Here is a 14968-nt window from a genome sequence, read left to right on the forward strand (position 1 = left end):
CCCCTCACCCCCCTCCTCCTCCTCCCTCACTGACCCCCCTCACCCCCCTCCTCCTCCCTCACTGACCCCCCCCTTACCCAGCTGACGGCCCTCACGATGGTCTGCGGTTGTTTGATGAAGGTGACGGGGTCGAACGCTCCCCCCGCGCGCCCGGCTCCATAAGCTGCTGCAGCCTCCATCTTCCTGCAGCCTCTCCGCCAGCGCGCACGCGCCAACCCCCACTCGGGGGCGCGCCGCCGCCGCCGCCTCGGCCCCAGCCGCCGCCGGGAGCGCGCGCGCCGCTGCTGCCAGTGGAAGCTACAAAGTGCAAACCCTGGGCCAGGGGGGTTTGGGGAAAAAGAGCATTCCCAAATACAGTACAAACCCGGGGAAGATGCACAGGCAGGAAATGCAAGAGGGCAATCCTTGTGCACAAATAAAAATATTAATTGCAGTTTGTTTCCACCTTAAATTTAAAGTGTAATGAATTGTCACCTAATCTTTAAAATATGACTGTGCACATTAATTAATCCATTCTTAAAACCGTGATGTTCGTGTGCGAGTTAATCTTTAATATTAACTTTCTGCATAATCAAATTATTTGATTAACTTATTTTTTAAAAAAGTTTTCACTGTTTTTGTATTAATTTTATTAAATAATATATTTTTACGATATTAATGTTCATGTTGATGCAAATGCAGTAACATTATTATCTATTAAATCTAGCAAGTATATTAAATGCCTATTAAATAATCTTTCAAATATATTTTAAAAGTACCAACTGCGTGAAATCGTCTCACAAATAACCATAGGAAATACTAGTGCTCACACTATCCTTGCAAACTTAGTGAAAATATTAATTTGGAAAACAACTAATCTTGCAGACACATTAAGATGCAACTCTCCATCAAATAATTGTTTAAATGTATTTCAAAATTATTACGCAATCTGAATAATCTTGTAAATAGAATTGAAAGTATATAATGATCATGTCTAATCTTGTAACTGTATTAATTTGAATACAAAGTCATAGACTAAGTATTGAAACAAAACTACTAAATACTTCAAACATATTTTGATAATAACATTCAAAAATCACATATATCAAAGAGCTTCTTGTTACACTCTAGATTGTTACAGATTTCATATATTTAAAATAAAATTATGCATTACAAGTAATTTTGTAACCATATTTAAGGTATAATTAATGAATTACGTAATATAATGCTAAAAGGATAGTTTGTTTTAACTCTAACCATCAGATATATTGAGAACTGTAAGAGGTTATTAATATATTACATGAGTGATGGGCAGAGAGAGAAAAATTGTCACAATTTGTCATTACATAAGCCCTCAAATGATCTTTCTTTTACTTTCTCTCACAAACCTGGGGGCATGATCCCCAAATATTGCATTGCGTGAGCCCTAACTGACATTCTTACTCTGTCAGATTGTTGAATAGCTGCCTCTGCACATTAGTCGCTTTGTAGGTTCAATCCCTGATCTGCTAAAAATTGACCAGTGTGGCTCAGTTATTGAGCCCTGGGTTCAACATGAAGATGATTAGTCAGCATCATTTCTGGAAGCACGTGTGCGTTGTGAACGTGACGGCGATGGCAGGTTCAGGTTCTCAACCTGATGCCTGCTAAATTTAGACAGCTGCCAATTTTCAGTCAATTGGGGCTAAATAATGGAACATTAAACCAAAGCCATTTGAGGCCTTGCAGCTGAGAGATGGCATGTCCATTATTGCAGAGTTTCCTCAATCCCAAAACAGGTGAGACATGAGACTTAAACATCCATTCCTGATGAAGGGCTTATGCCCGAAACGTCAAGACTTCTGCTCCTCGGATGCTGCCTGACCTGCTGTGCTTTTCCAGCACCACACTCTCGACTCTGACTCTGCCGGATCTGCAGTCCTCACTTCCTCCTATGAGACTTAAACAGTAAGCTTTTCCTTGTAAATGGATTATTCACAGAAGGCCGCATTACGAAGCATTATTGTCCTAACCCTGTGTCCAATGATCTTTCTTTTTTTTGCCAGTCTGTTTGAGCATGTTACTGCACATCTCTGGAACAAGTGAGATTTGAACCCAGGCCTCCTGGCTCTGAGGTAAGGACATTGCCACTGCACCACAAAAGACCCATGGGCATTCTTTTATCTACTAATCAATCTGTTCGGGGATAGTCTTACACACCTCTGGAGTAAATGGGGACTTGACAGGGACTTTCTGGCCTAGAGTTAGGGACATTACCACTGCAGCACAAGAACCCTTGGGCTAGCTTAAATTTTTAAAAATTAAACCAAGTTTTCTAATCACCCCATTCAGGGATGTTATTGCACACCTTTCAGAGCAACTGGGATTTGAATCTGGGCCTCTTGGCTCAGAGGCAGGGGCACTACCACTACACCGCAAGAACCCCTGGGGTCTCCTTTATTTTCTTTTCTAATTAACCTGTTCAGAGATATTATGACACACCTCAGGAGTGGGGTGGGGGAGTGCTTTTATACTGTTTGAAGAACTGATAGAAAAAAATTGTACCAAATTATACTCTGCAGAACCAATTTAGCACTTTACAGCCCCTCAAAGGGGCACTGCGACAAAAGTCAAGTTCTGAAAGGAAATGTATAAAGTTAAATTAAAATTTGGTTGTGTGTGGGGGAGGTGGAAGGGTGGAGGATGGGGAGGAGGTGGTGCGGGAGTGATGTTACTCCACTCCTGCAGTGCCTACGAATTGCAGTAGACTCTGAGGTTACCAGTGGAGACCGTGTGCTCCTTGTCCAGGGACACCTGGGCACAGAGTGGCTTTGGAAGAGAGGCAAGCAATCCCCTCCATAGCTCACACCCTGGACTTGTTAATGGTCTAGGAGTAGGCACACCCTCTGACTTGCCCATCCCCTTTCCTCTGTGTCCAGGATTTACGGAGGCCCAAGAGGGTGGGGTTGAAGTGCAAACAAAACATCAGAAGCAGCTCCCCACCCCCCTCCTCCATCTCCTTTGCCCGCCAACAAAATGGAACCTGGAGCCTCCCCCACCCAGTGTAATTGTGAAAAATAGACCCCTCGAGGCAACAGAAAGCTCACGCGGCCTGGGAGTCCATAAACGTTCTGTTGCCCAACAGTTTTAGGGGATTGCTGTGTTCATTGCCCTCTGCACCACGTCACTAATGGTATTCAGGAGACTTCCCACATGGGAAGCCCTCGGGACCTGTGGCACCAATCAACAGCAAAGCTGAACACTAAGGTGCATTAGGACAACGGATAAGGCCAAGGGAGAGAGTGTGCACAGCAGCAGCCCAGACAGACACCCCCTCTGTGGGGCACATGGAGGAAATCTCCATAAAATTGCTCACACAGCCTGGCCTGGGTCTGTGAGACCAAAGTGAAGTTCTGGCCGAGTGCGGGTTACACTCATCTGGGATTGATGACAATAAAATCATCCCTTAATGGAGGCAAAGACCATAACCAATAATAGACAATCTATTCATAACCCATTTACATTCAATGGTGTTCCCCTCAGTGAATCCCCCACTATCAACATCCTGGTGGGGTTACCATTGACCAGAACCTCAAAAGGATTTGCCACATAAACACAGAGGCTACGAAAGCAGGTCAAGGTTAGGAATCCTGCAGTGAGTAACTCACTTCCTGACTACCAAAACCTCTCCAATATCTACAAAGCACAAGTCAGGAGTTTGATGGAATACTCCCCACTTGCCAGGATGAGTGTAGCTCCAACAACACTCAAGAAGCTTGACACCATCCAGGACAAAGCCCTTGATTGGCACCACATCCACAAACATCCACTCCTTCCACCATTGACACTCAGCAGCAGCAGTATGTACTATCTACAAGATGTACTGCAGAAATTCACCAAAGGTCCTCAGATAGCACCTTCCAAACCATCTAGAATGGCAGGAACAGCAGATACATGGGAACACCAACTCCCTGCAATCCACTCACCATCCTGGCTTGAAAATAAATCACCATTCCTTCAGCGTCATTGGGTCAGAATCCTGGAATTCCCTCCCTAAGGGCATTGTGGATCTACCTACAGCTCATGGACTGCAGCGGTTCAAGAAGGCAGCTCACCCCCACCTTCTCAGGGGGCAACTAGGGACGGGCGATAAATGCCCGCCCAGCCAGCAACGCCCACATTCCGTGAGAGAGTAAAAGGAAATCTGAGCCACATCGGGACCTGTGATTCCATCAGTGCCCAGTACCCACAGTTGCAAGGCTATGAAGGCTGGGAGCTGGGCAACAGTTGTCTGCTGGTGACATCCAAACCTGCCCCTGACCCCGGTTACCCAAACCCTTTCATCTACCAGGCAGCTAAGACCATATTCAATTGATTCTTTCATGGGACGTAGGTGATGTGCTGCATTTTGGGCGGCATGTTGCCTCAGTGGTTAGCACTGCTGCCTCACAGCACCAGGGTCGCAGGTTCAATTCCAGCCTCAAGCAACTCAACTGTCTGTGTGGAGTTTGCATATTCTCCCTGTGTCTGCGTGGGTTTCCTCAGGGTGTTCAGGTTTCCTTCCACAGTTCAAAGATATACAGGTCAGGTCAATTGGCTGTGCTAAATTGCCCATAGTGTTAGGTGCATTAGTCAGAGGGAAATGGGTCTGGGTGGGTTACTCTTCGGAGGGTCGGTGTGGACTGGTTGGGCCGAAAGGCCTGTTTCCACACTGTAGGGAATCTAAAAAAAATGTGAGCATTGCTGACAGATTTGTCTCCCATCGTTAATTATCCTCAAGACTGGCTGGGACATTTTGGAGGGCAATTAAGAGTTGACCACATTGCTGCAGGGTCTGGAGTCACACATAATCCGGACCAGGTGAAGATGACAGGTTTCCTTCATTAAAGGGGCATTAGTGAACCAAATGCAGTTTTACAACATCGCCATCAGTGAAACATTAAAACCCAGGTCCATTAGTTCGATTTAAATTCCACCAGCTGCAACCTGGGCCTCTGGATTATTAAACACAGTGACAGTCCCATTACACAATCAAGCCCCTCTAAAATTGAAAGACGTTTGTTGGAAAACCTTATTAAAGGATAATGATTTTTGAGAAGATTTGTAGCTTAGGTTGATACTAAGTACGGAAGTTAGCTTGCAGACGTGGAAGGTTTGTTTTCAGATATTTTGTCCTCATACTAAGTAACACCATCAGCATACACCAGCGCTTCACCAGAGACTCACTGATGATGTTACTTAAAATGGTGACGAAAAGTCTAAAAGCAACCTTCAAGTTCAGCGAGCTAACATACATAATGGTATCACAGGATATAGACGAATGGTGGGTAAATGGGGATGGGACAGATGAGCCAATGTTTAATTTAATAGCAGAACAGATTTAAGAGACTGAATAGTTTCTTGTTGTTTCTCAGCTTGAAGTCCTTCACAGCCACATATCCTGGTAACACCGTCCCTTTGGCTATGGAGGGTGAGCACTTAGGTTGCGGTAATTAGTATGAACAGTGACAGAGAAAAAGCACCTGAGGAGCAGGGGTGAACACTGTAGTTAATTATCAGAAAATCATTCAGCCAGTACAGCTAATCTAGACATCAATGGTCTTCAAATTGCCCCAAAGGGATGGAGATATTTTCATCTTTCAGTGTCAAACTGAACTATCAGGATAAACTGAAATAGATATGAACTGACTGGTTTGATATTGAGCTCTGATTGAAGTCATCTCTGAAGCCAGGGCACGGACATAGATATTATCCTTTAACCATCTGCAAAATACACCTTTTTAAAGGGGGGTAGAACTGCCTGTATTATCACATACACTCGAGTGAGTGCAGTGAAAATGTTTGCAAAGTTGCCTCTCATCATCACCACAGGTACAGGGTACCTGGGTACAGATCCTTCCACCTGAGGTACAGGTTTCAGCAGCCACTGAGCTGGGGCAGGGATTGGACTCTTTGCTGCTTCATCTAGTTTGATATTTGAAGGCTCTGGGTCGGAGCTGGTCTGAGCACCATTGTCTTATTGGTGGATGAATCCTTAAATCAGAAAAGGAGAGCTCCCAGCACCGGCAGCCGATGAACAGTGACACATGGTGAATCTAAACTTGGAGATAGTGAGGACTGAAGATACTGGAAGTCAGAGTCGATAAAATGTGGAGCTGGAAAGGCACAGTAGGTCAGGCAACATCAGAGCAGCAGGTGCATTGACCCAAGGATCCTGACCCGAAATGTCGACTCTCCTGCTCCTCCGATGCTGCCTGACCTGCTGTGCCTTTCCAGCTCCACATTTTATTGACTATGAATTTAAACTTTATACCTAGAGCCCTGGAGCACTCAGAAGTAGACAATGAGGCTTGGACACAGCTTTAGCACTGGACAGTCTCTTTAGTGCAGCATTCATAACGTCATCTTGACGATGGAAGTGTCCCTTTAGTTGTCAATCATTTGTTGCATTTTACTTCAATCCATAACTGATCTGATCAAGTTTCCTCATTAATAAAACAGGAAGCAAGTGAAGGTTAAAATGGCCCACAGTGAACAGGGAGCATAGCTCTGCTGGAATATTTCACAGAGAGAGGGTGAAATCTAATTAAAACAATGCGACCTCATAAACCAATATGAAAATGAAGATTTCATTATACCAGTGGGAGTTGGACAGTCAGGTGTGTGTGTGTGTGTGTGTGTGTGTCTGTGTGTGTCTGTGTGAAACCTTATCCAGCACTATGTCTTTACTAAAATTCGCTTGTTCTCCAACCAACTCCATCTGAAAATGATCACTCTTCCAATATCGCACATCAGCACCCCCTGAGCAGAAGTCCCAAGTGTTCTGGATCAATATTTATCCCTCAGTCAACATCGCTAAACACTAACAAAAACAGATTGTTTTGGAAATACCAGTCGCTCCAGTAGCATCTGTGGAGAAAGGAACAGAGTTAACCATAAGACAAAGGGCAGAAACAGGCCATTCAGCCCATCAGGTCCCATGCCCGTCAGGTTCTAAAATCATGAGGGGCATGGATATGGTGAATTGGCAAGGTCTCTTGCCCAGGGTAGAGGAGTCCAAAAGTAGAGGGCATAGGTTTAAGGGAAGAGGGGAAATATTTTAAAGAGACCTAAAGGGCAAATGTTTCACGCAGAGGGTGGTGTGTGTATGGAATGAGCTGCCAGAGGAAGTGGTGGAGGCTGGTACAATTACAACATTTAAAAGGCATCTGGATAGGTACATGAATAGAAAGGGTTAGAGGGATATGGGCCAAATCCTGGCAAATGGGACTAGATTAATTTAGGATATCTAGTCAGCATGGAAGAGTTGAACCGAAGGGTCTGTTTCCATGCTGTACAACTCTGTGACTCCAGGACTCTAAGTCTGCTCTACTTTCAATGAGAATGTAGCTTATCTGATAATCCTCAACTTCACTTTCCTGCCTTTTACTCAAACCTTGATTCCCCTTACTGGATAAGGAACTGGTCTCCTAAGCCAAGAATTGTGGGTTTGAGTCCCATTTGGCATGTACCAGCTTGGTTGAGGTTGGTCTAGCTGAGTTGGCTGGACGGCTGATTTGTAATGCAGAGAGACATCAACAGCGTGACTGGAGTTACCGTGAAGGATTCTTCTTCTCAATCTCCTCCACTCACCTGAGGTGCAGTGACCCTCAGGTTAAACCACACCAGTCATCTCTCTCTAATGAGAGAGCAGCCCTATAGTCTGGTAAGACTTTACTTTTACTTGATTAGAAATCTGTCTATATAACCACCCAGAGTGTACAGCCCCTCTAAGAGAAGAAATTCCTCCTCATCTCTGTTTTCAATGGGTGGCTCCTTATTCTGAGATGATACCCTCTGGTCTTAGACTCTCAACAATGGAAATCCACCTTCGCCCATCTGCCCTGTCAAAGCCCCCTTAAGAATCATGGATGTTTCAATAAAGTCCCCTCTCATTCTTGATTGATTGATTGTCATGATGTGGAGGAGCCATTGTTGGACTGGGGTGGACAAAGTTAACAATCACACAACACCAGGTTATAGTCCAAAAGGTTTATTTGGAGGCACTAGCTTTTGGAGCGCTGCTCCTTCACCAGGTGGTTGTGCTGATTAAGGAGCGGCGCTCCGAAAGCTAGTGATTCCAAATAAACCTGTTGGACTATAGCCTGGTGTTGTGTGATTTATTGTCATGTGTACCTAAATACAGTGAAAAGCTTTGTTTGTGAGTGCTACAGGTAGTTCATAGTAAGCAAAGATATCCAAATCATAGGGTGACAAAAGAAACTTAGACAGAGGCATGCAGGTTAAATTGCGTAAGGCATGCGCTAGGCAAAATCAACATTAGCTAGCTCAGCATTATTTGAAATTAGAGAGACCATTCTTCAGTCCAATAACAGCAGTGAAGAAGTTGTTCCTGAACCTGTTGGTGCATGTGTTCAAGCTTCTATGTCTTTTACCAGATGGCAGAGGTTGTCGGAGAGCATTTCCGAGGTTGGCAGTGTCTTTGATGATGTTGGCAGCCTTTCTGCGGCAATGAGCTGTGTTATTGGAGTCCATGGTTGGGAGGTTGGCTTCTATAATGGTGTGGGCTGTTCTAAGCTCCGGTGGGTACAGGCCCAACCTACTCAACCTCTCCTCATAAGGTAGTCCCTCCATACCTCCGATCAGCCTCATTAACCTTCTCGCGAATGTTTACTGTTTCAAAATAAAAATGGCTCTTCTTCAGAACTAAAACATGTCCCACTGAAACATCATCCAGTCATTATTGTGTTGTTTTTGTGAGCTTGCTGTGTGCAAATTGGTTGCTGAAATTTCCCAGATGAACATAGTGCCTTTATTTCAAAATTACTTTAATGATGAAAGGCACTACAGAAATGCAAGATCTTGCTATAATTGTTTTCTAAACGTGTCTTCAGTATCTTCTGGACAATGTTAAGTTTTCACAGTTAACAATTAATAAGAAGATCCAGTCAAGGAAATAATTTTTTCCCCAAGATAAGATTTCCATAAACAATCCCCACATTTGTCCATTTCTCTGCTTTAGTCAATTTCATATTTCCATTTGAAACCACCGCACTGATGACATCATTGGAAGAATTGTCTGGAAGCATTTCGAGAAGCTGTGAGAGTTACAATAAAAATCTGCAGAACTGACCATTAATCTGCACTGCTTCACCAATTATGTCATTCCAATGGTGTGAATCTTAATTTATGTGTCTTGCTTTATCAGCCTTGATGATTCCTGAATGCCAGTGCACCCCAGGAAAGGAATAGAGCTGTAATTCAAGAGTGAAATTGCCAAGGTTTCATATTCATCACTTCCCTGGAACTGATTTCAATTCTTGGCACCACTGGAGCTGTGGGTGGATATATTAGCTTTAGACAGAGTGCAACACCGATATACCAGAGTCATACTGACATTTAGAGGGCTAATGTATGCGGACAGTTTGCACAGTGTTGTGTTCTGTGGAGTATAGAAAATTAAGAGGTGATCTAATCAAACTGTTTGCAATAATTAAAAGATGTGATAGGACTGACAGAGAGGAACTATTCACTGTGGTTGGGAGGAGTCCTCCACCAGAGGACTGACTCTCCTCGTTCAGGGTGATGCCAGGATGTGCATTTTCACAGAAAACGTTCTGAAATTCCGAGCCCAAAAGTCACTGAGTGTGAGGGTCCATTGGAAATTTCCAAACGTTGATCAGTAGATTTTTGTTTGCTGCACGTATGTATTTAGAATTCGTGTACCAAGGTGGAGGAAGTCACACGATGCCAGGTTATAATCCAACAAATTTATTTGAAATCACAAGCTTTCAGAGCACTGACCCTTCGTCAGGTGAAGTGCGATGAGGGAGCAGTGCTCCGAAAGCTTGTGATTTCAAATAAACCTGTTGGACTATAACCTGGTGTCATGTAACTTCTGACTTTGTCCACTCCAGCCCAACATCAGCACCTCCATGTGAAGGTGGAGAGATAGAGTTGAAGTATGTGACCGGCCATGTTTAACAGAAGGATGGAACAGAGTCAGTGACTGTGCGATCATCTCCCTGGTCCTGGCTCAGGGGGCACTGCCTACCATGTTCTTACCATGAACGACTCTTCCTGTTTGATTGCCATCTTGTACATGGTCTCAGGGAGTCCATCTACAGCGAGACTCCAACTTCTAAGGAAAGTCTGGTGCTTGTTGTCCTCATCTGACAATGGGCCATGGGGAACGTATAGAAGCCAAAGGCTGAAATTTTCCATTTGATACCAAAGTGTGGCTTTTAGCATCTGAATTGGGGTCATATTCACCAATGCCCAGAGTGAGTAGGTTCATTCCATTCACATGTTGCTCAGCTCATTAGCTATGCAAGCGGGATGTTGCTCAGTTTTTGACAAATCGCAGGTTGTGAGTGACAGGAGGGTCTCCCTGTTGTGGGGAGGTCCTGGGTCAAAGGTTTTGTCATCAGGGTTAAAGACCAGCTGGATGGCTCTGCAGGCCAGGAATTACAAAGGAGTCCATGGTGCCCACCAAAATACCAACCCATGAAGTCTCGGCTAGCTTCCGAGTTCACTGACACTGCTCTCACTGAGAGGGCGTCCATCCTGTTCTTTGGAGATGACACCAAGAGGTCTCACATCACACCCGTCCGGACCACAAGCAGATGGCAGAGTGGGTCAGTGCTGCCAATCCACATAAAAGTGGAACAAGCTTTGTTTTATTCACTCGTGGGAATGGGCGTCGCTGACTGGGCCAGTATTTATTGCCCGTCCCTAGTTTCCTGATGAGAAGGCAGGGGTGAGCTACTTTCTGAAACCAATGCAGTCCACGTACTGTAGGTAGACCCAAAATGCCCTTAGGGAGGGTATTTCCTCCCTAAGGTGCCTCAAGAAGATGAATGGCCTCCTGAACCCTGCAAGGGGATGTGGCATCTTCTTCATGCTCATGGGCATCACTCAGTCCCAACTCTGCCACTGTGCAGGTATCTTAGAAACAGCCTAGGCCTGCAGTCCCCAGTTTCACACACATGTTGAACACTAGGAGCTCACAGCCATTTCTTTCCACTCAAAGGGTTAAGCCTCACTGTCAACTGTACTTCCTACACCCTCAGAGGGGATGCCTCAACACCCCACTCAGTTATGTAAGCTCCCAGGGTTCTCCCACATCACCCACAATCCTCCTCTTTCTCTCATCTCAGGAGAAACCAATGCTCAGTGATGTTGAGAAGGACAAGTCTGGGAGGGGGTGTGACGGCTGCTTTGGGGCTAGGAGAGTCTTAAATCCTTTGAGGACAGGGCCATCAAGCTGGGAGAGGGACAGAAGACTGGTGCAGGAATTGGTTAGCAATCTGTCCTTCTTGGTTGAGCACAAAGGCAAACATGTTGTTCTGCATCAGCTCTTCGAAATGGTCACAGATTCACAGAGGTAAAGAATGGTCTGTGAACACCAAAGGCACATGCAGGCCTCAGCCTGAGCTCCTGGGTGCCAGAACCCTCTCAAGGGAGGAGGTCTGTCAGAGCTTGCAGGCGCGAGGTATTCACTTTGGCCAGAATGGAGACTGTCACATCAGCAGTGGGGGTTAGGGAGGGAATTGAACCCGAACCTTAATCCTCACCACAACTCTAACCATCACCTTGACCCTAACCTAACTCTTTCCCTAACCCTAATCCTAACGCAACTCTAACCCTAATCCTCACCCTAACCCTAACTCGAATCCTAACCCTAACCCTAACAATCACCTAACCTTCACCCTAATCCTAAGCCTAACTTTAACTCAACCCTAACTCTAACCCTTACCCTGACTCTCACCCACAGCCTAACCCTCAACCTAATCCTAACCCTCATCCTCACCCTATCCCTAAATCTAACCCTCACCTAACCCTACCCTGACCCTAAACCCTAATCCTAACCTTAACTCTAACCTTGACCCTAAACCCTAACCCTGACCCTAACCCTTTCCTATGGTAGATACTTGGATATAGATTGGATTTGGGTCACAATTTGAGGAGCATGTCACTGACTTGTGTTGCTCTAGGATGAAACACCAAAGATCTCTGACCCTCAGGGGTTTGCCAGAGACCAGCTCAGGCCCATTGCAGAAGTGTGGCTCCATCCTCAGCTGTCAACAATGTAGTGAAGTTGCGGAGACAAGTGCAGCAACATCAGACATTCAGTAACCCGGACTGAAAGATGGAGTTCTCCCTCCTGTGGTGGCACCAATGTGCTGCCTCTATGGAGAGGGGCAGTGGCTTCCTTAGAGACCCAAATCCAGGAGAACAGTCAGTGGTCACCAGACCGGCCTACACTCTCTCACTGAGCCTCATTGACAAGATGGCACCAGCTGAGGCATCTCTACCTCACTCCAGGTGCCCCTTCTTCTGAGAAATACAAATTGCCGTTGGCGAGGAAGAGCCTTTTCCCAGGTCGCTCCAGAAGAGCCCTGTCCTGCTGCCATTGTCTCCAGCAGCTGAGGCCGAGAATGCACCTGAGCCTGTACTGGAGACCGTCAGCTGGGTGGACCACCCTTCCCCTCCCAAAAGGAGATGCTGTCCCAAGGGTGAACTGTCAGCAGACTCCCTCCACCGCAGCCACTGATGTTGAATTGAATTGAATGAGCTTTATTGTCAGAGTTAGCTTTATTGTCAGTCCTGCACCTAGACAAAACAAGAGGGAAAGGGGAGAGAAACGCTCCTGAGGACACATTGGTGACAGGAGTGTTCAATTATTGTTCAATTTGCAAATACACATCCCACTGACCTGTCCTAATGTCTGTTGTAGTCTTCTTATCACAGTAGGACAGAAGGAGATTCTGCAAAGTGAAAGTTTTGGAGGATTCTCAACCAATCAAAGCATGCAAGGCATTTCAATCTCACACTGTGAAACCTCTCCCATCAGCAGCAGAGTGGGTGACCAGAAATGGCTTCACTGTCAGGAAGACATACATTGAGATGTTGCGATCACACTTAAGGCACAACAGCTGAATCTCGAGGAGAGTGATGGCCAAGGATGCCATCGACAGACTCCAGTAAACCCCTGCATTATATATGAAGACTTGGCATCACTATTTTCTACAGCCATGCCTCACCCAGACTCGAGGCCAAAGAGCAATGTTGACCGGTACACACTCGGTTAATGCAAAGTTAAAAATCACTCAACACCAGGTTACAGTCCAACAGGTGTATTTGGAATCATTTGCTTTCAGATCGCAGCTTCGAACCACCTGGTGAAGGAGCAGCACTCCAAAAGCTAGTGTTTCCAAATAAACCTGTTGGACAATAACCTGATGTTGTGTGATTTTTAATTTGGCTCCTCCAAATCTTGGTTAATGCAATGAGTGTCTGATGCATCCAGTATCTCAATTCGGCAGGGTTTACTTGAGAAGTGAATTCCAGTGGGAGGGATAATTAATGAGATGTTAATTCATGTGTATGGGCATCCCGTCACTTGATGGTGAGGAAGTCACCTGGCCCTCCAATGAGGGAGACTTAACCTCAGTGGACACACATCAAGAACCACCATGTGTTGAGGCTTTACCTGTCCCCATTGTTGACAAGGTGGCTCTGGCCTCGTTACCTTGAAATTCTCCAAGTGGACAGGCCATTGAACCTTGTGGAATCCTTGTGCAGAAAAACACTTTTGAGCACAAGTCCATCAAGCAACGGTCAGCACTTACCATCCTCCAGGCCCTGCTGGGAAAGGAGAACATCGTTCTGGCCGGATGGATCCTTGAGCAGACTGTCACAGTCGTCTCACAGAGCTTTTCAGCAAGGACCAAGATGTGGCTTAGGTGGCAGCAAGAAAGGCCTTTCCCATTAGATCCCTCTTACCCTCTGGGGGACTCACCACCTCCTCATGTTGCCCTTGAGGACGGCTGTGTTGGGGAAGACACTGTTGTGCATCTCCTTGCACAATGGGCTTTTGTAAGGAAGATCTGGAGAGAGATTTGATTAGATTAGATTACTTACAGTGCGGAAACAGGCCCTTCGGCCCAACAAGTCCACACTGAACCGCAACACACCCAGACACATTCCCTACATTTTACCCCTTCACCTAATACTATGGGCAATTTAGCATGGCTAATTCACCTCACCTGCACGTTTTTGGACTGTGGGAGGAAACCGGAGCACCTGGAGGAAACCCGTGCAGACACGGGGAGAACGTGCAAACTCCACACAGTTGGTCGCCTGAGGCGGGAATTGAACGCGGGTCTCTGGCGCTGTGAGGTAACAGTACTAACCACTGTGCCACCGTGCTGCCCATTACCACTGTGCCACCTTGCCGCCCATGATGCCATGGTTTTTATGAAAATTCACCTTGAACCGCTCGGTGATACTGTGCTCCATGAGCTGTGCCTTGGGACAGACATCAACTGCACCTGGAGGACCATCCGCTCCGGGAGTGATGCTCTTTGCTTACAACGTAATGGTTCTCCAGAGCCAGGAGTTATGCTCGACCAAGTATGACACGGGAAGGTTCCAAGGCCCAATGGGGAATGGTTGCAGTCTAAGGTCTTTCACGCATTGTAGAGAGAGAAACTGTAGAACCGAGCAAGCCTCATGCCTTACAAAGAATGTACATTGGGATTACGAGGACAGGAAACATATTCTACACAAATCTTTTTTATGTCTACTTTACTTTCAGTAAACTTCAATTTTGATATCTTTTGCCTTCAGGCTGTAAACCTGAAATGGAATGGACTTTGTAAATATTAAGTCTATTACGAATTGAATTTATTTCACCATTCTGTTATGTTTGTCCAAAGTTCACTGTAATTTTGTTTACAAATTTTATGAACAGATAATATTTTTCAAAAAGAAAGAGCTGCCTAAGCTGAGATAGGTTTCCCCAGTGCTTCCAGCTTTGTGAGTTAACAGTTTGGGGTTGGGTAAAATTGGGTTTAGCTGAAATGCAGGCTGACCAGATTTTCAAAAGCAACTGGGGACAGACTGGGAAGGCAGGGGCTCCATGGTGATTGACATGTCAGGTAGCCAATGGAGAAATCTGAGGGTGGGTTAGTTGGGATTATGAATTCATGTGATGACATCTGCC

At 45.6% G+C, this 14968-nt stretch overlaps 1 protein-coding gene across 4 annotated transcripts in view; it reads right to left on the bottom strand.

Annotated features, from left to right (window-relative positions):
- The window catches only part of LOC132831295 (synaptogyrin-1-like), a 39561-nt gene extending 39381 nt beyond the window's left edge, over positions 1-180 (bottom strand). For all 4 annotated transcript variants that reach the window (XM_060849344.1, XM_060849345.1, XM_060849343.1 and 1 more), the window contains exon 1: positions 78-180. In XM_060849344.1, the coding sequence (XP_060705327.1) occupies positions 78-179 (102 nt within the window). In that variant the 5' untranslated portion in view covers position 180. The remainder of the gene's footprint in view (positions 1-77) is intronic.
- Positions 181-14968: the final 14788 nt, after the last annotated feature.

Source organism: Hemiscyllium ocellatum, chromosome 33 (genome assembly GCF_020745735.1).
Source record: "Hemiscyllium ocellatum isolate sHemOce1 chromosome 33, sHemOce1.pat.X.cur, whole genome shotgun sequence".
Lineage (NCBI taxonomy): Eukaryota > Metazoa > Chordata > Chondrichthyes > Orectolobiformes > Hemiscylliidae > Hemiscyllium > Hemiscyllium ocellatum.